Consider the following 21,919-nt stretch of genomic DNA (forward strand, 5'->3'; position numbering starts at 1 on the left):
ACTCACTGCTCCTCCCCCCTGTGGTGCTTCTACACTTACCTTAGCATCTCATAACAACCCTATCAGCTGGTATTGCCCTGCTTTCTCTGATCCAGAGAAAGTCACATCTTCCCTGGGTCCCCCTCTGGAACAGACTGTGGGCCACTAAGTGGGGGAGGGAGCAGGAAGCTGGGAAGCAGGGAAGGGAAGGATGGAAGAGCACATGGCTTAGCAGAGCTCTGAGCTGCCTGCCCAGTGCTCTAGGCTGTAAACACTGGGGTTTCTCCTGTGCACTTTGGCCCTTGCTGCTGTCCACACAGACCAGGGATGGATATTCTGAAAGGATCTTCCTGGTCTCAGTTTCCCAGCCTTGAACTCCAGGTGACAGTTTCTGAGCTGGCACAGGCTCAGTCAGGCCTCAGTTGCTAGCATGTGGCAAATCTGCCAGGACTTGTCCCGCACCCTCCCCCTCCCCCCCCCTTTCCAGTTGCTGAGCCTCACACATGGGTCATGACTTTCTTCTGACTCTTCTGAGGCTCCTTCCAGAAAAGCCTAATTAGGAATGGGATTGAATTTTGGGTGGGGCAGGGGTGAGTCTGTGGTTGTTAGGTGTCTGTTCAGTGAACGAAAAATAAAGTCTCCCTACATTGGATTCTCTGCACAGACAACCAAAGGAAGCTTTAAAAAGGTTTGGCACAAGTGTCCTTATTCTTAAGTTTAGCCCAGTATTCTAACTTGTAAGGTAAATTAGCCATGCCTTGAACTTTGGATAATTCCATGGTCTCTTAAGGTCTTCAGTAGTCTATACAGGCTTATACAGAACTGGAGTCAGATTCCTAGTCTGTCTTGTCTGTGGGTGCCTTTTCTCCATTGCTCACAACACAAATTACCTCTGCCTTTGACCACTGCTGCTGTTTTTATTTGTATTTTCTCTTGCACTCTGCCTTTTCATGTCCAGTATTTCACAGCCATTAAGCTATATAGTGGTGTAAGGCATCCCACTGGGTGACACAAACACATACGCAAAGAACTCGTAGTCATTTCCCCCATCATCGCTGGCTACAGAGTAAGTGTGCCGTGTGCCAGGGTCTAGCCAATGGAGGTTAGTTAACACAGCTGGCACCTCTTTACTGTTGCCTGTCAGCCCAGAAAAGCTGAGGTTCAAAATGTGTTTCTTGGTATAAAAGCAGGATTTTTAATATTTATTTATTTGTTTGTTTGTTTGTTTGTCTTTTGAGGTCTCTGTACAAACTTGCAGGTGGCTGTAGCACTGAAATACATTCTATTCCCTCAGGAATTCTTTGCTTTTCTTGTCTTTTTCTTTGTTTTGTTTTTTTTTTTTTTTTGAGAATTTGATACATTTTATTATATTCTTCCCTCCTATACCTCGATACCTACCTGTCTTTGTTAGGGTTTCTGTTGCTATGAAGAAACATCATGGCCATGGCAACTCTTATAAAGGAGAACATTAATTGGGGCTGGCTTATAGTTTTAGAGGTTTAGTCCATTATCACATGGGACATGGTGGCATCCAGGCAACAGGAAGCGGTCTGAGACACTAGGTGTAGCTTGAGCGTATATGAGACCTCAAAGACCACCCCCACAGTGACATGCCTCTTCCAACAAGGCCACACCTACTCCAACAAAGCCATACTTCCTAATAGTGCTGTGCCCTATGAGCTTCTGAGGACCAGTTACATCCAAACCACCATACTGCCCAACTTCATCTTCTGTCTCTTAAGAAACAACAAACCAAAATCAAACTGCACACTTGTAAACACACACACACAAAAAGACCAGCCTGGCCTAGGCCTGACCTCAGGAGGAAGAGAGCAAGAATAGATCACTGGTGCTCACAGAAAGGTGGCATGGATGCTCCTCTGACTCAGAGAAAGCTGTGACTTTACTTCTGATGGTTAAGATGTTTATGTGGAAAAAAAAAACACAAGAAAACCCCCAAAACTTATTAACTGCTTAGCTGTGTGTATGTGTGAGCCTGCCACAGTGCTGCTTCAGCTCCCAGTGCCATGGGGTTGGGGTTTTCAGGGCTCATACCCCAGGGCCACCCTGATTCTACTTGGTGACAAGGCTTGGCTGTGGTGGCACTCTGCTGTGGGTCCTTCCATCCAGCCTCCCTGGCTGTCCTTTCTCTCCCTCACAATCTGTTGTGCAGATTGTCCTTCTTTCCCTCGCCTCCCTGTTGAGAGCTCTTTCTCACTCCCTGTCACTTTACATCCTGATGGAACTCATAGGCCTTTGTTGTAAGAGACACCATGGCTCCTAGCAAACCCACGGCTCACTGCGCCCCAGACAGACTTGTCTGTTCCCTTACATACTCCTGTCTATGCCTCCCACCTGCCCTGCTATGCCTGCTTCTGCCTCCTGTTTGGCTATAGGTTTGTCTCTGACTCACAGCCTCTGTGTTCCTGTGACAAATTCACAGCCTGCTGGACTCGGTAGCTCTCAAATCTGCTCTTACCCAGCAGAGCTGGCGGACAGCCATACTCTGGTCTGCAGCTTCTCTCCATATGGATGGCGAGCCTCCACGGTCGGCCTCTGTAACTCCTGCAGGCAGCAGCTGTTAAAATGATCTTAGTCACGGAAGAAGCTGCTCTAGATGGCCTACTCTTTGCCGGGGGGAGGGGGAGGGCAGAGGACTGGCTTCATCTCTCCTGAACAGTGCAGCTAAGACAGTGTCTGCTTTGCAGCCTGTGCCCTCTCTGAGTTATGCACTTTACTCTCTCCATCTTAATTTTTTTCCTTAAAGGTAGTACAATTGATTATAAGACTTTAAATGATTTGGCTGATACAAACTACTGTTGCCCCGGAGCTAGTGCTGTGCACAAAGCACAAACCGGGATGCTCTGGATGACTGGCATTGAGGCCCTTGTGTCTTCTGTGAGGTGGGAAGACTGCCAGGAAATTGATGGGGGCAACGGACACATTTATCTTCTAGGTGAATTGCACTGGCTGACTATCTGTTAAAAACATGTATACTTACTAGAAAGCCAGATCATGTGGACCTTTTCCCCATTGTGCAAGGCTGTTCTGCAGAGCACGAGATATGGAAGTGAGTTGCTTACACAACCGTGCAAATATTAGAAGAGACTAGGCAGGGTCTGCCATGCCAGCACAAATGTACCGTCCCTCTACATGAGACATTTTCATTGAAAGCTGCATGGTGATAGTTTTAACTAAACGACCAGAGGTCGTTGCTTTGTCCTGCACAAACCCTGTCCAAAGCTAAAAGTCAAAATGGAATCTCTTATGCTAAAATTTCAGGCATGAAACTGAAAATAAACTATTTATCTAACCTAAGGGATCAGAATTAAATATAAAAATAGCCAAATCTCCCAAAGAGGCACATTGCAATTGCGTGACTCTGAAGTTCCCTGTTTTAGTGCTTACGAAAAAGGGTCACTTGATGTCACCCAGGCACTCATTTCCCTGTGGTTTTGCCGGGGAAAACAGCTGAACTGACGACTGTCGCTTATGATCAACTGTTTCTGCTTACTTCCGTCACCTCTTCTGTTTACAGCCTTTTTTGGCTCAGCCCACGGGACCGTTATTTTGTGGAGTGTGATTGCCCAGTTGTCGAAGTGAAAAGAGAGCTAATTAAGGTTGCCGAAGAAGTTCTGATTTTGGCCTTTTCTGGCAGCAGCAGTAGAGAGGCCCTTCTTATTGTACGGATTGCCAGCATATACTGTTTATCATTTAATTCTCACACTAGATGAAACCAAGACTCTCGGAGTCAGGGGTCATTCAGTGTAGGGCATCCTCCTTAGTATGCATGCACCAGGCCCCAGATTCTTTCATTATAGGACATCCTTTTAGCATGCAGAAGACTCAGGGTTGATCTCTGCCAAAAAAAAAGTTGCAGAGTTTATTGTGTGGAGTAGAAGCCAGCGTGGCATTCAGCCCTCTTCCTTTCAAGTGACTGAAGGTTTGGTTGCTGGGCAGCTCTCCTGCCGAGCTAGCGCTATGTGCTGAATCCTACCCAGCCTGAGTTTTCTTTATTGACCCAGGTTAGATGATCCATGTTCATTATCTAGTTAGTAATGTTCTAAAGCGTAAAGCATCACACTCTAAACTCAAAGCAGGATGGTATTTTTAGGCCTGTTGGTAACCACTCCTCATGGGTTATAAATGCCATTGAGGTATGGCTCCAGTATTTGGCGGCTGAACATTTAGGAAGCGAGGTGTCCCGGTCTTGCTCCATTTGTTCAGCTAGTTAGTTTACTACACTGAGTCGGGTGCACCCAGGGGGAGGAGAGGCAGCTCCTTTCCCTCCTGCTTATGGTATCCCTGTGGTGTTTGCTTGTGAACTTAGGATCATAGAGATCGCAGCCTGTCACTCTGCCCACACATCTGCCGCCAAGACCCAGGGTGGGCACGTGTACATGTGGGGCCAGTGCCGGGGCCAGTCGGTGACCCTTCCCCACCTCACCCACTTCTACTGCACCGACGATGTGTTCGCCTGCTTTGCCACCCCCGCCGTCACCTGGCGCCTTCTCTCCGTGGGTAAGCTCGTCCTTGTCCTTTTGGGGCATGTCCTGAGAATTAGGAAGAGGACTGGTGGACCTCACTGGGTGCAGGATCTATGCACTTCCTTTCTGTGGGCCCCTGGGGAAGGGAACTAAAACTCCTGGGAACCAACGCCGACACTAATTAAAGGTGATTTGATTTGATTGCTTTTTACTGGAAACTGCATCTTTTATTTTTAGCTAGAAACATTCTAAACATTCAGAAATTCTAAAATCTTATACAGTTAGTGAAAGAGTTGGAAACAGTTTTGACTTTGCCAAATTTACAATGAACGTTCAGAGATGTGAATCTGTATTCAGGGGTAAAAGCCTTGTGTAGCTGGTCAGTTGTTTGGGGGAGTAAACATTTCCTGAGTGCCCAGAGAGCAGGGTCTCCTTGCTTTCATGTCCAGCTGTCTGTGGATGAACCTGGAAGTCCTGTGTTGCTCTCCTAGAACCTGATGACCACCTCACTGTGGCTGAGTCACTGAAGAGGGAATTTGACAACCCTGACACTGCAGACCTCAAGTTTCTGGTTGATGGAAAATACATTTATGCTCACAAAGTCCTTCTCAAAATTAGGTAAGAGGGGCCAGCACACTGGCTCTGTGGATGATGGTGCTTGTTACCCAGCAAATCTGATGACCTAAATTCCCTCTCTGGGTCTTGCATGGTGACAGAAAGCAGTCTCCCACTGATGGCCTCTGCATGCATTGGCACACACACCCGAAATGTTTAAAATAATTAGTAAGAGCTTGTCTCCTTTGAGAATTGAAATTAATTCACTTATCAGTCGTTTCAGCTGTCCAAGGGACTGGGCCAGGCACTTAAGTAGTTAGGAGGCAGCTCTGTTAAGGCTGTAATTGCCCTTAAAACACACAGCGTGGTGGGGCCAGTGGGACAAGATATATGGAGGATAAGGTGGGCCACCAATACTGAGTCTGTGTTCAGGAGCAGGCCACATTAGAAAGCCCTAGCTGGGGCTTCAGTCCCTGGAGTAGGGCCAAGTGCTCAGATTTACTTTACTGCCTGGGCTGGAATGCATCCCTGAGTGTAGCCATGGCAACCTTCCTTGCTCAGGGTTAGCTTTCAGGTGCTGTAAAATCAGCAAACAGAAGTGATGATGGGGCAAGGCTTTCGCAGACCACGGAGGCCTGGGTGATGCCAACACAAAGACTTTTAAATCACATTTATTATGTTTAATTCTGAGCACTGAATGATATCCGCTCATCTTTGTCCCGTGCCCGTAGTCTGGGAAGCCACCACTTTACCTTCAGATATAGAAAAATGCTGTCAAAGACCCCACAGCTCCATCTTGAGCAGGCACTGATTTTTTTCTCATTGTATCTACTTAGCATTTTCTAGAAGCTCGTATATATGTAATTATATGGCATTTCTTGTGTTCTGTCTGGCTTTTTCCTCATTGTATAATGATTTGGGATTTTGTTGTCACTGTGTAAAAGATATTTAATCCTCTTTCAATGACTCACAAACCCAATATGGTGTTTCAGTCTCCGGTTCCCATTCTCACCACGGAGCATGTACTTTCATGAAGGAAGTGGGGCTCAGCGTATGTGACAGAGCATGTCCACACACATGGCCTAGACCATAGCAAGGTGCTCTATCACAGTAGCAGGGTGGTTTTTTTGTTTGTTTGTTTCTCTGAGGCTGAGAACCCAGGTCTCCACTTGAGCTTTGGGTCATGGCAGTCTTTGTCTTTTTGATACAAGCCATGTGGCATTCTCTGTCTGCCTGTGTCTAAATCTCCCCTTTGTCTGATTGCATTGGAACCCACCATAGTGATTTGACTTACCTTGATGACTTCTGTAGAGAGCCTGTCTCCAAATAAGGTCACATTGTAAGTTAGCAGAGGTTACATCATCAACACAGGAACTTTTAGGGGATGTAATTCAGACTGAATGGAGTAAAGAAACAAAATTATTCCGTTATTAAGACAATACTGATCAGTAAAGATGGTCTGAGAAAGACACCAGAGGTCCCTGCCATGTGTCCCCCAGTTTAGTTGTAGAGACAGCTCCCTGGGCTGCCCATACAGTCTTGCTGAGTAAGCAATTGAAAACTTCAGGCCAGGGAAGCAAACAAGGAGCCAAGGCAAAGATGTTTTCGGCAGTGTCCTGCAGCTATACTAAAATGCCGAGAAGATTAGCTCTCAAAGGTTATTTACTTACTTAGTGCTTGGCACTGCTGAGCTGTTACTTCATCTTGAACGCTTACCCTGGCTCAGGTTTGATTCGGAGGTTTCGGTCTACGATGGGTTTGCTCCATTGTTTGGGGCCTCTTCAAAGGCAGCGTATCATGGTAGCAAGTGCTTGGTGGAAGAGCATTGCGAACATCACAAGGCAGGGGTCAGAAAGGAGCTTGGGTTCCACAAATCCCAATGACTGAAGACCTCACAGTAGGTCGCCCTATGTCTGAAAGGTCCTACTACCTTCTAAGATTATCACCCTGGGACCAGGCTTGGAAGGATAGGCCCTAACTAGCAAATAGGAAGGTAGACAGTGTCAATAGAAAGTCTTCAAGCAGCTCTTTGACTCCAGGCCAGAACCTTCGATATGATCTTTCTTTCTTTTTTCAGGTGTGAGCATTTTCGTTCTTCATTAGAAGACAGTGAAGATGATATTGTAGAAATGAGTGAATTTTCATATCCGGTGTTCCGAGCTTTCCTGGAATACCTATATACAGATAACATCAGCCTATCTCCCGAGGAGGCAGTAGGTAATCACCACAGACATTACCAAGAAATTGGCAAAATGTTGAGTAATTAGAAAGGCAGGCTTCTTTCCAACCCAGAAGAAAGATATGGTGGCCACTTGTAGGAGCTCTTCTGCTGATGTTGAACCAAAGGTTTTCTCTGTGGTGCTCAGATGGAACACTTGGCTTTGCTCTCATACAGCTGGGCTACACTCTCAGGCCCTGAACACAAGCTTCCCTTGTTGCTGCTGTAATGAAGGTTGAGTAAGTAGATCCAGTAAGAGGTCAATAACACACACGCACATGCACACATACACACCGGTGTCCACTGAATTATTTAAAGGAGATGACACCACTGAAGGAAACGGCATCTCCAGGCTAAAGCTCATTTGGAGAAATAAATGAATCTGTATGTGTGGGATGAACCCAGGTCAGCACAGGGAAAATAGCCCAGCAGAGAGAATGTAAGAGTCACTAATTAAAGAAAAGAAAAACAGCAAGCGACAGGGTGCCCAGGGCCAGAGCTTGTCACCCTCATTAAACTCAGTGAGTGTTGAATAAGAGCAAACTAGAGCAGCCTTTGAATGTGGCACTGCGAGCCACTTTATGTGGGGGAGGATTCGGCGTGGGATGGCTGCAGGACACAGACGACAGGGGACTCCTGTTACCTGGTGCAGGAACTGAGCATGGGCAGTGAGTGTGTCCCTGACACCGGAACCCCAGCCTGCCTCTGCTCTCTGGTTCTGTGGCAGCCAGCATGTGTGCTGATGGCTGTGGCCTGAGAAGGTTCTGTGCAGGAGAGGGTAGTTAAAAGAAACACAATCTTGTTTTGTTTCTAGGAAAGCCATTCACGCCATTCTTGTGTTACTCCTGTTTTTCAGTAGCTTTTTCCTGGAAGCTCAGCTCAGCTGCCTTCTTAGGAGGCTGCACTGTCCACGTGACCAGTTAGTGCTGCAGAGAGCTAGCTCAAGTGTTCACATCCCTTTGAACACCGGGGTTGAGGTCAGGTGCTCAGAGTGCACAATAAATTCTCCTTTTCCTCAGGATTGCTAGATCTGGCCACATTTTACAGCGAGACTCGGCTGAAAAAGCTCTGCCAGCAGACCATCAAGCAGGGGATCTGTGAGGAGAATGCGATCGCTCTGCTCTCCGCTGCTGTGAAGTACGATGCTCAGGTACGACAAGCACCACAGAGTCACAAGTTATGTGTCACCACCGTGCCTTAAAATAAGCTCTAGGGAGATGAAAATGGAGCATACGAAAGTAAACAAAAGTACCAGAAAACGTGTGTGGTATAAAAATGTAACTCAGTCACATCAAAGGAAGTAACACAAAAGACTGGTGGACCTGACTCCCAGCGATTAAAATCTGTATGCCTCAAGTGTGAAATGACTTCAGGTAAAGGAGCTTGCTGCCAGGCCGAGCAGTGTGAGTTCAGTCCCCACAACCCACATGATGCTATCAGAGAACTGACTCCAAGTTGCCCTCTGACCTCCATATGTGTGCTGTGATGTGCACTGTGTACAAGCACACACACACACACACACACACACAAATAAATTCCTAAGTAAATGATATGTTGAAAAAGTATTTTTATAACATACAATAAAGCAAGTATTTCACAGTAAAAAAGGAAAAGAAAACATGGGCAATTTGGGGGGAAACTGGACCAAAGACCAGAAAAATGTACGTATACCTGGAGGAGCCAGGAGATGACTCTGTCATTAAAGTGCTTAGACCTGCATCGGGAGATTAGATGCAGTTTTTATTTCCTCCTGCTTGCCCTTTTCCTGAACTTTCTCCACTGACTGTATTGTCATGATAAAGAAAGGAAGAGCTGAATCTGTAGGAAACAGGCTATAACTTGTTGGAGTCAGTTTCCTCTGGGTGTAAGGATATCCTCTCCTGATTTAAAACACAAAGACTGGTAAAAGAGAATGCCTTTTTCCTTTTTTGTAAACAGTATCATGCTTATGTAGGAAATTCTAAGTCTGAGGGAGGAAGCGATGTGTAGAGCAGACATTACAACTGTCCTCTGTCACGGGGCATGGCTGCCATCCCTACCCCTCCCACCCCCACCCCCGGTCAGAGCTTGATCTTCTTTCCTTTCCTTTCTATTAAAAACTTTTTTGGTGGTTCTGGGCGTTAAATCCTCGGGCTCCTCAGTGTCTTGAAGAATAGGCTTGAGCCTGACTTGTATATATTTCTAAATACTTGATGTTTCATTGTTCATTCAGTATTTAAATAAAAACAAAAGATACTCAACCGCATCCTCTTGGAATGGCGGTGGTAGGAAATGCTCAGTGAGGAGGCCATGTCTCCAGCAAGTGGTAAGGGTAGACTCGCCCGAGTCATTGGCTATAGGAGTGATGAAAAGTGGTTGAATTAGAGGCAGTAAAGATTTGTTCATGTGGAGTGGGAACCTGGAAGGACAGTTGAGGAATCATGTCCACCAAGCTGGGTAGGATAGATAAGAGCAGCATTTTAGGAGAAGTGCTTGGAAATCTGGTTTCAAAGATCTATGAAACATCAGGAAAGACCCTGAGAAAGGAGTAGCCCAGTCTAGAGTTAGACCCAGAACTGAGAGCTGTGAGCAGATGTATTATGAGACAGACAAGCAAGTCTTGGGCATTCAGTGTCAAAGGTTAAGATTTAGATAGGGGGACACCAGCAAAGGATAGTACAGGGAAACAGTACCAGGGTAAAGCCATTCCATATGAGTACTTTTTAAGTTTAATATTGAGTGAAAAGCGAAATTTCACATACTTAGAAATATACAAGTCAGTCCGCATGGTTAAGGAAGTGATACTCTGGATGCTAGGAAAGACGTGAGTTTTAGGTAGCCCTAGTGAGCCGAGGGGCATGCTCACCTCTGCCAGTGTGATAGGAGTGCTGCAGTACATCCCCCCAGGAAGGCCTGAGTAGAATGGAAGCAGAGGGACTGGGGATCCAGAGACAGCGTTTCCTGGTGATTTTCTAAGATTTGATGGGGCACAGATGGGAGTGCCAGTTGAGATAAATCAAAGCATGTTTGTGTAAAAAGGGGAACAATACACTGAAAAACAGGCTAACGGGGACAGTTGCTTTAGCAGGTCCTTGAAGGCAGGCAGTGTGGCCTGATGATAGAGCGAGGAGGCAGACCTTATTTCTGTCATGACCAGACAGTAGGGTACCCCAAAACGGGCGTGTCCACAGGTATTCAGCAGGAGGTAAGGAGATTTGAGGGGCAGGGCTTTATGGAGCCTCTTCTGAGGAAAGCTGGAAGTCATGTTCACTGAGAATGAGAAAGAGGAAGTACTTGGACAAAGTATCGGTCTTGTGGGAGAAGAGTGAACAGGGAATCATGGCGTCTGTATTTGCCTGGAAGGACTAAGGGCCCTTGTTAAGACAAGGCTGTGTAAAGCAGTAGCATTTAAATAGAGAAAGTGTTTGGAAGATAATAAAGGACTTGTCTTATAAAGAGACAGAACTCTCTGATAAGTTTATTGAATCTCAAGAACTCTTTCTGAGTCCTATTCTTAAAATAATTATAGGAAGTTCCCAGTCCAAAAAGTAAAGGAAGATGAATCTAAGTGGTAGTTTCTGAGGGTCATTTTGCTTTCCTGGTAATTAGCAACTCTCCTGACACCGTCTGGGTCTCTAAGACATGGGCATGCTCAGCTGCCCACTTCCACAGACAGCATCAGTACTGACGTGGGCAGGCATCCCTCTGTCATTCTGTAGGCTCAGCCTGAGGTGCCCTGTCTTGTTTGATCTCCCGTGCTGCCCGCTATTGAGTGGCTCTCGAGGTATTTGGTTCCCATAGAGACAGCACATCTTTGTTGTCGTGTGGGTACGTGCCTATTTCAGTTTGTCCTCGCGTGCTCACATGGGACTCCAGCAGCCTGCCAGTCTGTTGTGGGACGGAGTGATTGCACTTCCCTTTGTGTAGCTGGTTTCCTCTCTTACAAGGGAAATGGCTTGTGGGTTTGTGTGCATGTTGGCATGGCTGCCAGTGTTTTCTGTTGCTGATAATCTCAGTCTGCGTTCATCTTCAGTATTTGCTAGAGTTTCTATGTTTTTAGAAAAAAGACTATAGTGGGCAATGTACATATATAATATCTTGGTAACCGTTAGGAGCTTTGTATTTTATAAAATAGCTTCAGCAACACAGATACACAAGTTTAAAATTAGAACATGAACAGGTCTCCTTTGTCCTCTCCTTTGTCCTAGGTCAGATCACACCTGGGTGTAGAACACTTCCCTAGTAAGCCTAATCTGCACGAGGCTTTGAGCTCATTCCTCAGCACTGATTTTATATAAATTTAAGCACACATATTTATACTGAATATATGTAAATATATATAATTTTAGTTCTGAAGATTGAACCCAGAGCCTCACATATGCCAGGCACACAGTCTGCTGCTTAGATTCTGCCCGGTTAAGTTTACTGAATGTGTAATGTGATGAAGTGTGCCCATCGCATCTGCTGTCATGCAGAGAAACAGTTAATGACTGGGTTCCTGGCGTGGTCAGTTGTCTTCGTGTCTCCCTTTCCCACAAACTCTTCACAGGCAGAAGCATTTGAAAACGCCAGGAGCACAATGCTTTTAACAAATATGAAGAGGGGAATGAATGCCTGACATGCACTGTTGCCAGGAAAGGTATCTATGCCTGGATACTTCTCTCTGAAGGAAAGGCTAGATGCTGGCCCTGGCCACCGTACTTTTCTGTTAATTACACTTTCGAAACACAAACTAATTGTAGCAATATAGTTGCTATAACTGTACTGCTCTGCTAATAATCCCCTCCTACTGGCTGTCAAATCCTTTTTCTGAGAGGAAGTATCTTGCCTTGGTGCCTTACACTGGGGATACAAATTCATTAAACTGTTGCTGTTCCAGGATTTAGAAGAGTTCTGCTTCAGATTTTGTATAAATCATCTGACTGTAGTAACACAGACTTCAGGATTTGCAGAAATGGACCATGATCTTCTGAAGAACTTCATCAGCAAAGCCAGCAGAGTTGGAGCCTTTAAGAACTGATCCCTGATACGGAAAGGGATGTTTAAGCCTTTCCATGTCACCCCTGCAAAAATAAATAAATAAAACATTAAAAAAATAAAGGCCACTGATAAACAACTTTTCTGTAATTGACAGTGTTGAGTTACATCTGGCCAAAATCTTACGTTCTGTAAAAAGGTCGGCAGTCAGGCTTCTCCATCTGCCTAGCCTGGAGTTTACAGTGGAAGGCTGAGGGCTCCACTAGGTGTGACACACTCAAACGCTGAAGATGTACCCGGCCTCACACCACTGGAGACTCCCCCTCTCCTCGCAGGTATTTGTTGTAAATAGCTTCTTGGTTAGGGTGGAGCTTTGTGTCCACTTCCCCTTCTCCAGCCAGGAGTCTGTCCTGAGCTGGAGCAGGCCTTGTGCATGCTGTCAGTCTCTGGTTTCATACGTGCATTTGCTCTGTTGTGTCGGCGCAGGCTCCATGCTCAGGCGTAGCTGAGTAGCATAACTAGATTCCATGGGTCCTTTTATGTTGTTTTGTTTTGGTATTTTTTTTTGTCATTCTGATTGGTTGGTTATCTTTTTCTGAGGGTTTTTTTTGGGGGGGGTGGTTTTGTTTTTTGAGAGAAAAGGAACATTTAGTTGGACAGGCATTAAAGTTAGGAGGTCCTGGGAGAAGTTTAGGTAAAGAAAGAGTATAATGAAGACATGAAAAATAAAAAAGTACCACTTAAAAAATGAAAATGTCATTATAGTTACCATTTCTTCCTTTGAGTCACTAATGATATCTTTGAGACACTGAAACATTCTTTTCTGGGAAAATGTTCATTATTCAGCTGGCTGATACACAGGTAAACAAGGAATGCTGTCACACCCATATTTTAGCCTCTAACACAGTGCCTTGTGTATACAAGGCATCTAGGTCATTTTCTGTCAACCTGTGGGTGTGCTGTGAACAGCTAGAAGGCTGGGTGAAGGAATAAAATTAGAAGTCTATAACTGAATTCGCATTTCAGTTCTTAGTTCTGAGAAGTAGTAGCTAATTTAGAGCATTATTAGAATTCGCAAAAGGCCTTAACATTTAAATTGCCAAAGGCCCAAGGGCTAATTTTAATTTTCTACTTTCCAAGTTATTAATTTCTCATATGGCATTATTGATATATTAACTCTGAATGTTATTTCTGGAATCATCTGCCATATGTAATTGTATAAAACCCTTTGCTTTTCTTTATATTAAGGAGGGTCTTCCTCTGTAAGATTGTATTTTTTGGTAGCTAGCTTTTATGTCACTATAAGACACGTTTCTTAACCTGGTACTAGGAAATACTACGTGAGAAGGAACTGACACATTTCATGGGTAGCACTAATACGGTGGAGAAAGAGTTTTTAGACCATACCCTGTAGCACCAGAGAAACCAGACAAGATGCAGTGTTGGATTCTTCAGTCTCAATATGTTACATAAAGGAAACATTTTTGGAAATAGAAGTCTTATTCTCATGTATTTGATAATAAAGTACTTACTTGAAGATAGAACAAATTGTCTTTTTAAATTTTTGAACAACAAAACGAAAGTATTAACCTTATGTCTCATAGGCATATAAAAATCCCTTTTATGGTCTACTTGTTCTTTTTTTTTTTTTTTTTCAAGACAGAGTTTCTCTGTAGCTTTGGAGCCTATCCTGGAACTAGCTCTTATAGACCAAGCTGGCCTCAAACTCACAGAGATCCTCCTGCCTCTGCCTGGGATAAAAGGCAAGTGCCATCACCACCCAACTGCCTTTGTAGGCTGTTGGTAAGGTTACTGTATCAGGGTTTTCTTGTCACAGAACTTTCTGAATAAAATCTGTGTGTGTGTGTGTGTGTGTATATATATATATATATATATGCATACACAGATTGTATGCATATATATATGCATACACAGATTTATACATATATACAAACATACATATGTGTAAAAGAGGTTTATTAAAATGGCTTACAGGCTGAAGTCCAGCTAAATCTAACCGTCACTGTTAACAGAAAGTCAAGAACTCAGTAGTTACTCATTCCACAGGGCTGGATGACTCTGCTGGTTTCTATATATGCTGGAATCCCAAAGTAGAATGTAAACTAAGACTTATTCATTTCCCGGCCACCCAGACCCAAGTAATCACACAGAAACTATTAATTACAACAGTGTTTGTCCTGTTAGTTCAGGCTTCTTACTAACTCTTACATCTTAAATTAACCCATTTCTATTAATCTATGTATTGCCATAAGGCTGTAGCCTACTGGTAAGGTTCTGGTGTCTTTCTCCTATGGCAGGGACATGGTATCCCTGACTCCACCTTCTTTCTCCCTGTATTTAGTTTAGTTTTCCTGCCATAGGCCAAAGCATCTTTTGTATTAACCAATGGTAATAAACCATTCACAGCATCCAGAGGAGAATCGCACATCAGTAGACTCCAGTACCAGTGAAGGAATGATGTACCAGCACGGCGAGGACAAGCAGGCGAAGGGTGAAAGCTTGTGTCCTTAGGTAGACTTTCAGCAGAAGCTATGGCCCCTAATAAAGGCATTTCTCCCTGCCTCAAATGCAAATTAAAGGCTTGTGTCTCCCGCCTCAGGATCTAGCAAAGTCTACTTTAAAGGTCCAGACTAGAAGTGAACTCAACCACTTCAAACTAAGCAAAAAATCTCTCACAGGTGTGCCCTCCATTTCTGGATTATAGTTCGTTCCCGATACAGTCAACCTGACAGCCAGGAATAGCCATCACATTTGTTACCGCTGTGACACCATGACTGCAAGAAGCTTGCGATGGACGCTCTGAGGTAGCGTCCATGCTACTGCCTTGCTTTCTATGGCCTGCTCAGCCTGCTTGCCTATACAACCCAAGACCACTTGCCCACAGTGTGGTACCTCACACAATGGCCTGGGCCCTCCTACACCAATCATTAAGAAAATGCCTGACAGACTTCCAATAGGCCAATCTTCCAATCTTGGCCATTTTCCCAATTTCAAGTCTGTCTTCCCAAATAACTCAAGCATGTGTCAAGTTGGAAGAAAACCAAACAGGATAGTCACTTGTTTTGAAGACATATTTTGTGCAGTTTTATAATTCTACATAACAACTGGGAAGATACAGAACTTTCCTTTGTGTCAGCCACTTTAGCATCTCCCCCAGAATGGTATATTTGTTACAGCTGATGAGAACCTCTACACAACCTTACCCCATGAAGGCCAGTTTCTAAATTTCGCTCTTGCTGTTGTACATCCTGTGGGTTGAAAAACCACCTAGCTCATCTCCACTGTTACAATGCACACGAAATAGCTGTAATCTACCTACCCATTTCCCTTCTCCTCCCCCAATCCCTGGCAACCACTGGTCTCTTTAAAATTTACTTAACATGTAGAAATGTTTTCCCTGCATATTTGTAGATGTACCACATATGTGCCTATACCTGTTGAGGACAGAACCCTGGAACTAGATAGAGTTCTGGATGGCTGTGAACCATGTAGGTACAGGGAACTGCATCCAGGTCCTCTGCAAGAACAAGTGCTCTTCACTGCTGAGCCATCTCCATCCCCACACTGTTCTTCTGCCTTCACAGTTTCAACTTTTCCAATCTGAGCATGCAGTGTTTTCACACTGGCGTCTAGTCGTAGGCACTACAGATTCCTCCATTGTCTCTCCAAGGCTTAACAGCTTCTGTTTAGTTCTGACTAGTGCTCCACTCTGATGTTCTAGCTTATCCATTCACTGACTGAAAGACATCTTGATTGCTTTTGGTTTTGGCAACTGTGAATAAGTGGCCAAACAACTGTGTGTACTTTGTGTAGGCATGTTCTCACTCCTTTTAGTAAAGAAATCACAAGGAGTGTGACTGTGTGATCTTATGGCCAAGTTATATTTAGTTTTGTAAGAAACTGCCAAGCTGTTGCCACCAGCCTTTGGGAGTCTTGGTGGTCCAAGTTCTGACCATTCTAACAGATGTGCAGTGCTGCCAGTCTTCCTTCGCATCTCCTGGATGATGTCTGATGTGGAGCATCACTGCGTGTGCTCAATTGCCATCTGCCGCTTCTTTGGTGATCTATCTGGGAAAGCTTCGGCTCATTGTAAAATGAAGTTGTTTTCTTTTCGTTGAGCTTTAAGATCTCTTTGTACATTCTGGATAAGAGTCCTTTATCAGATGTATCATTCGCAAAATATTTTCCCTAGTCTGTCACTCTATCTCCTCTCTACCTCTTCTTTAAAATTCTTACTTATGTTTTCTGTGTAGCCCAAGCTGCCTCCCATACATACCTTTGAGACCTGGCTTCCGAGTGCTGTGCTTACAAGCATTTGCCACCATGGCCAGTTTTGTTCTGGTCCTGCGGTTCTGTTTTTCTGTTTTTCCACCCCTGTCTAGTGGAGGCAGTGCAGACACCTTCTGAGGCCCAGTCCCTTCTGGAGCCCCCAATCCTCACTAACCTGCTATTGTAAAGGACCCTTCTTGTCATTTATTTTCATGTTTGGATGAATTTACTGCTTGTCAACAAGGGCCTGCAGCCACCAGCTGGCAGCTAAATAACCACCTACTGTCTCTCTGGATCCTTCTTTGTGCCCTACTGTGCTAGTTGCTTGTAAGGCTTCACAGTGTCTCCCGTTTCTGGACTGTTTCTGACAGAGTATCATGAAACACACAACTTTTTAAACAAATTCATTTCACAAAAACAGGCAAAAAGGAGCAGAATTAATATATATGTATGTATAAATAATATGTGATAACACACACACACACACACACACACACACACACACACACACGGGCCTAAAAGCACATCTCTGTAATTCTGATCATCAGAATGAATGAGATGTTAGGAGAAAGCTCATAAACAGAAAACACTTAGTACAGAGACCATACCACACCAGTAAGGCTCTTAACAACTAGTTTATTTTAAAATAGACAAACTATTATAGAAAATAGGGACATAGCAATTTTGAATGTATAGTTTTAACCAGTACAAAAACAAAACCAATAGTGCAGCGTCTGCACCCTTAAGAAATCTCAATACAGGATCTTTGAAAATTCCTATAATTCTGTCACTAATTCTAACTTAAACTTACTAGCAAAAGACCTAGAAGTATGGTAAGCCCTTGACCTAAAACCTAACTAATCTGTATGATGTTCATGCAAAACTTAATGAAGAAATGGGGAAGCTGTCTATTGCTTTTGCTATCGAGATAACTATCAAACTAGCAAAACTGAAACTAAAATGAGGAAAAAATAAAGTTGGTTTTCTAACAAGATCAGATTTCTTTTAAAAAAAGTATGACGTTTAGAAAAAGTGATTTTCTTAAATGCTAGCTGACGCTACCTTAAATATCACCTATTTTAAATTATACCATCTCTAAATAAGTTAATCCCACAAGACAATTTAAATACACCTTTAGGTGGAGGGGTGAAGGGAGTGCCTCTGTTTTCAATGCAGCTGTTTTAATCTGAAGCGTTTGCACAGAATCGGAGCATTAATGCCTAACTTATTTATAAACACCTTTGATTACTTGCGGTAATGTTGGACTAGAAAGAGTGTGGCTTTGAATGAGCCAGTGTTATTAGACCAGATTGACTTAAAAAAAATAGATAATTGCCAGTTCAAAAGATACCTGGAAGACATGTACCATTCCAGAAAAACAAAACTTCCCCAAGTTTAGAAGAGCAGAATTGCTGAGGTGCAAATAGACACTCAGCTCTGTGAGGGAGAAATGAAGGCTCCTAGAGCTACACATAACAGTCTGCTTGTGGAACAAAATTGATTTCTATCTTGATTCTTCAGGACCCAAAAACATTAGAAAGTGCACTTGGGTTGTACTGTACTAGGGTCCTCTGCAGCACAGTTGTGGCCAGACTTGATTTTCAAGTACTACATGGGTACTTACAGATGTAGTAATCTTAATGATTAAAAGGAAAAAAAAAACCTGGAGTACTATCAATAATCTTCAGTTAAAGCATGAGTTGGATGAATAAAAGAATCAATTCTTACAGGTTCTGAGGTATGAAATCTGTGTCAGTAGTAAGACAGTATCATATGTTTATACTTTGTTTTTTTTGCTTGTATTTCAAAAGTAAAATATGTAAAACAAACACACAGTACATTAGATTCTAATATTACAATAAGCCCAATGTGTAGAAATTATTTTTCCGTGGTTTTTAACAATCTGTGTCAGTAGGATAGTCAAGATAATTTAGTTGAATGTGGACAGTCAATCAACTTGCATCTGGAAGACAGGACACATTTTTTAAGGGTATTCACGTTAAATTAAAAAAATACATATAAATTAATAAAACCAAGAGCAAACATCACACATGTGCCACGAGGAAAGGCAAAGTAGTCAGCCAGGCGTAAGGGGCTACAGGACCCCTCTCCAGAGGCAGCCTCACTTCTGAGGGCAGCAGGCTCCCACTGGAGATGCAGACAATCTGCTTTCATGTTTTAAATGGCATGATCTGCACAGGATTCTCAATCCCGTGTACTGTCAATTCTATACCATTGATTACAACATTGAAGTGGCTTAAGAATCATCCACACAAATATTCATCTTGTACCTGCACATTTTATATCTATAACATGAGTAAACACGGCCATTCGTAGAACCTGGGAACTACAGTCACATCCATGAATCACAAGTCAGGTGTCCCCAGGGTCCACAGTGTCCATGGTCCTGAGATCCTCACTTTTCCTCCTTGTTTGAGATATCCATGATCTCATTCATTTTCTGCTTTTGCATTCGTGTTCGAGTAGAAGCTGAAAAAACACAACAAAGAATATTAATAGTGCTGAAGATGCTGGGTAAGTGGACCACATGTCAAGCAGCTAGAGCACTGAACCTTGCAGTAGGGGTCTTTTTGGTTTCCACATGGGGTTTTGCTACACGGCCCATACTGTCTTGGACTCATGTTCCTGTCTAGGTTACCAAGTGCTGGGATTATCATGTCTACCTAACTTTTTAAAAGCCAGACTCCCCTGTTAATCTCTTTTCCTCAAGCTATACCACCAGACTATGTCTGTCTGTTTGTCTGTACTGCATATATATATATATGTATAAATTATACATTAAACCTGGGCAGAGTTGGCTAAGGTGAAATGATCAAAACATCATGCAACACTCTAAAACTGCAATAAATAATAATATATAACGTGTACCTCAAATAGCATTTCTTTGTGACTCACCCCCAAAAGAGCCATGGACATTCCTACTGTTCCTCATTGCAAACCACTAGTCTAGAGACACTGAAGTCAAGTCTGGCCACTTAAACCACAGCTCCTGGCTTGCAGAGTGAGTGCTCTATTTTCCATAAAGGTAGGCATTTCCCTGACCTCAAAATCTTTTTTTTTCCTTTTTTGAGATAATTTAAACTGGGCATGAACATTTTAAAAATAACTGTTAATTAGAATATGGATGAAACAAGAACACTTAAATTATTAAAACCAAACAGGTTTATTATTATTATTTATTAAAGATTTCTGTCTCTTCCCCGCCACCGCTTCCCATATCCCTCCCCCTCCCCCAACCAACTCCCCCTCTCTCATCAGCCTGAAGAGCAATCAGGGTTCCCTGCCCTGTGGGGAGTCCAAGGACCTCCCACCTCCTTCCAGGTCTAGTAAGGTGAACATCCAATCAGCCTAGGGTCCCACAAAGCCAGTACGTGCAGTAGGATCAAAAACCCAGTGCCATTGTTCTTGACTTCTCAGCAGAATGGATGAAGAAAGTATGGAATATATACATATTAGAGTACTACTCAGCAGTAAAAAACAATGACTTCTTGAATTTTGCATGCAAATGGACGGAAATAGAAAACACTATCCTGAGTGAGGTAAGCCAGACCCAAAAAGAGGAACATAGGATGTACTCACTCATTTGGTTTCTAGCCATAAATAAAGGACATTGAGCCTATAATTCGTGATCCTAGAGAAGCTAAATAAGGAGAACCCAATGAAAAACATATAGACATCCTCCTGAATATTAACCTTCATCAGGTGATGAAAGGAGACAGAGACAGAGACCCACATTGGAGCACCAGACTACAACACCAAGGTCCAAATCAGGAGCAGAAGGAAAGAGAGCACGAGCAAGGAACTCAGGGCCACGAGGGGTGCACCCACACACTGAGACAATGGGGATGTTCTATCGGGAACTCACTAAGGCCAGCTGGACTGGGTCTGAAAAAGCATGGGATAAAACCGGACACACTGAACATAGTGGACAATGAGGACTGCTGAGAAGTCAAGAACAAACAGGTTTTTTTTTTTACTGAAATAAAACATAAAAATGATGTTTTTATATATAAAATAAAGTAGAAGTAAGACTGTCTAGGGAAACAAATAGAGGAAGAGTCACCAAAGGGAGGTAGGAGGGTGGCATGCTATGCTGTTAGAGCTGGAAAGATGGTTCAGTGGTTAAAAGGACACACTGCTCTTATATTCCCCATTCCCAGCACCCAAGCCTGGAGCTTACAGTTGCCTATGAATCCATGTACACACACACACACACACACACACACACACACACACACACAGAATAATTAAATCTAACCAAAATCCAACAAATTCTTGACTTACAGGCAGACATTCTTCATTTAAAAAAAAAATACAAACAGCTAGAATATAGATTCTGCATTAAATCCCCAGCACTAAAACAAATCACAAATATCCACATTGTCTCAGAATGACCCTGAACTTTTGATCTTCCCATCTCTGCCCCCTTGTAACATGTGTTTGTGGACTCCAAAAATACTTGTAAGCATTCCAAGGTTTGAATTTGGTTATTAGTGCCCCATGCTTTACATGTACCTTTTTGGGGGGGGGGGACGGACACAGCAATTTAAAAGATAAAATAGAAATGTATTAATGGATATAATTAATACTTTGAATGCTTGGTATATTTAACCTTGGTTTAAACAACACACATAAGGAAAAGGCTTTTTAAAATCATCCAGAAGTTTAGCTCTGCTGTGGGCTTTCTATTACAGCTGGCATCCCCAAAGCCCAGCTGTAAGTCCCCATCATACTCACTGGAACTACCCCCCAGCAGCCCCTAAATATTTTCACTCTTTTCAAACTCCTTTCTTTGCCTATTACTGGATCTTGTACCACTCACTACCACAGTTATTGCTAAGACAACCAGAAACAGCAAATACTGCCTCCTTCCATCTACTTAATTTTTATAGTCTCAGAATAGCTTAGGTTAAGATTTCATTTGTTGTAATATTTCAAAAATGGTTTTCTCACTTTATTGATTTATTGTGTGTATACACATGTCTACTGCAATACTGAGGACACCAGACCTGTGCACACCAGGCAGCAAACACTCTGCCACTCAGTGACAACCCATGACCTTACATTCTAAATTCCTGTCACACTGAAATATGGAAAATGACCTGATCTTCATTTTCAAAATTCTGATTTCCATTAATAAAAATCTTTTAAATTATCCCAATTTCTGCTGATGAAATGAGCTAAACAAATCCATGGTGTTTTGTCTGTGCTTTATGGACAGCTCTAGAGTTGTAGGCAATACCAGCAGCACTAACTGGACTCAGGAGATAATAAAAAGGAAGAGATAAAGTTGGAAGTACAATCTTAGGGGAGTAGCCTGGGAGGGGTGGAAAGATGGGCAGTGGAGGAGATATGATCAAAATACATTAATACATGCATAACATCTCAAAAAAAATTTTTTTAAAGCATTGAT

The 21,919-nt window shown here is 43.2% G+C and overlaps 2 protein-coding genes across 8 annotated transcripts in view; one reads left to right on the forward strand and one right to left on the reverse strand.

The window, feature by feature from the left end:
• Rcbtb2 (RCC1 and BTB domain containing protein 2) overlaps positions 1 to 13,729 on the forward strand; it is a 40,170-nt gene extending 26,441 nt beyond the window's left edge. For all 7 annotated transcript variants that reach the window (XM_041674010.1, XM_041673994.1, XM_041674027.1 and 4 more), the window contains 5 exons: positions 4,310 to 4,500; positions 4,958 to 5,084; positions 7,099 to 7,238; positions 8,259 to 8,389; positions 12,098 to 13,729. In XM_041674010.1, the coding sequence (XP_041529944.1) occupies positions 4,310 to 4,500; positions 4,958 to 5,084; positions 7,099 to 7,238; positions 8,259 to 8,389; positions 12,098 to 12,238 (730 nt within the window). In that variant the 3' untranslated portion in view covers positions 12,239 to 13,729. The remainder of the gene's footprint in view (positions 1 to 4,309; positions 4,501 to 4,957; positions 5,085 to 7,098; positions 7,239 to 8,258; positions 8,390 to 12,097) is intronic.
• A 3,378-nt stretch (positions 13,730 to 17,107) lies between these two features.
• The window catches only part of Rb1 (RB transcriptional corepressor 1), a 126,382-nt gene continuing 121,570 nt past the window's right edge, over positions 17,108 to 21,919 (reverse strand). Inside the window, exon 27 of the mRNA XM_041668636.1 lies at positions 17,108 to 18,975. Coding sequence (XP_041524570.1) covers positions 18,902 to 18,975 — 74 coding nt within the window. The 3' untranslated portion in view covers positions 17,108 to 18,901. The remainder of the gene's footprint in view (positions 18,976 to 21,919) is intronic.

This window comes from Microtus oregoni, unplaced genomic scaffold (assembly GCF_018167655.1).
Source record: "Microtus oregoni isolate MIOR12 unplaced genomic scaffold, Mior012 000001F_ref0000356, whole genome shotgun sequence".
NCBI lineage: Eukaryota > Metazoa > Chordata > Mammalia > Rodentia > Cricetidae > Microtus > Microtus oregoni.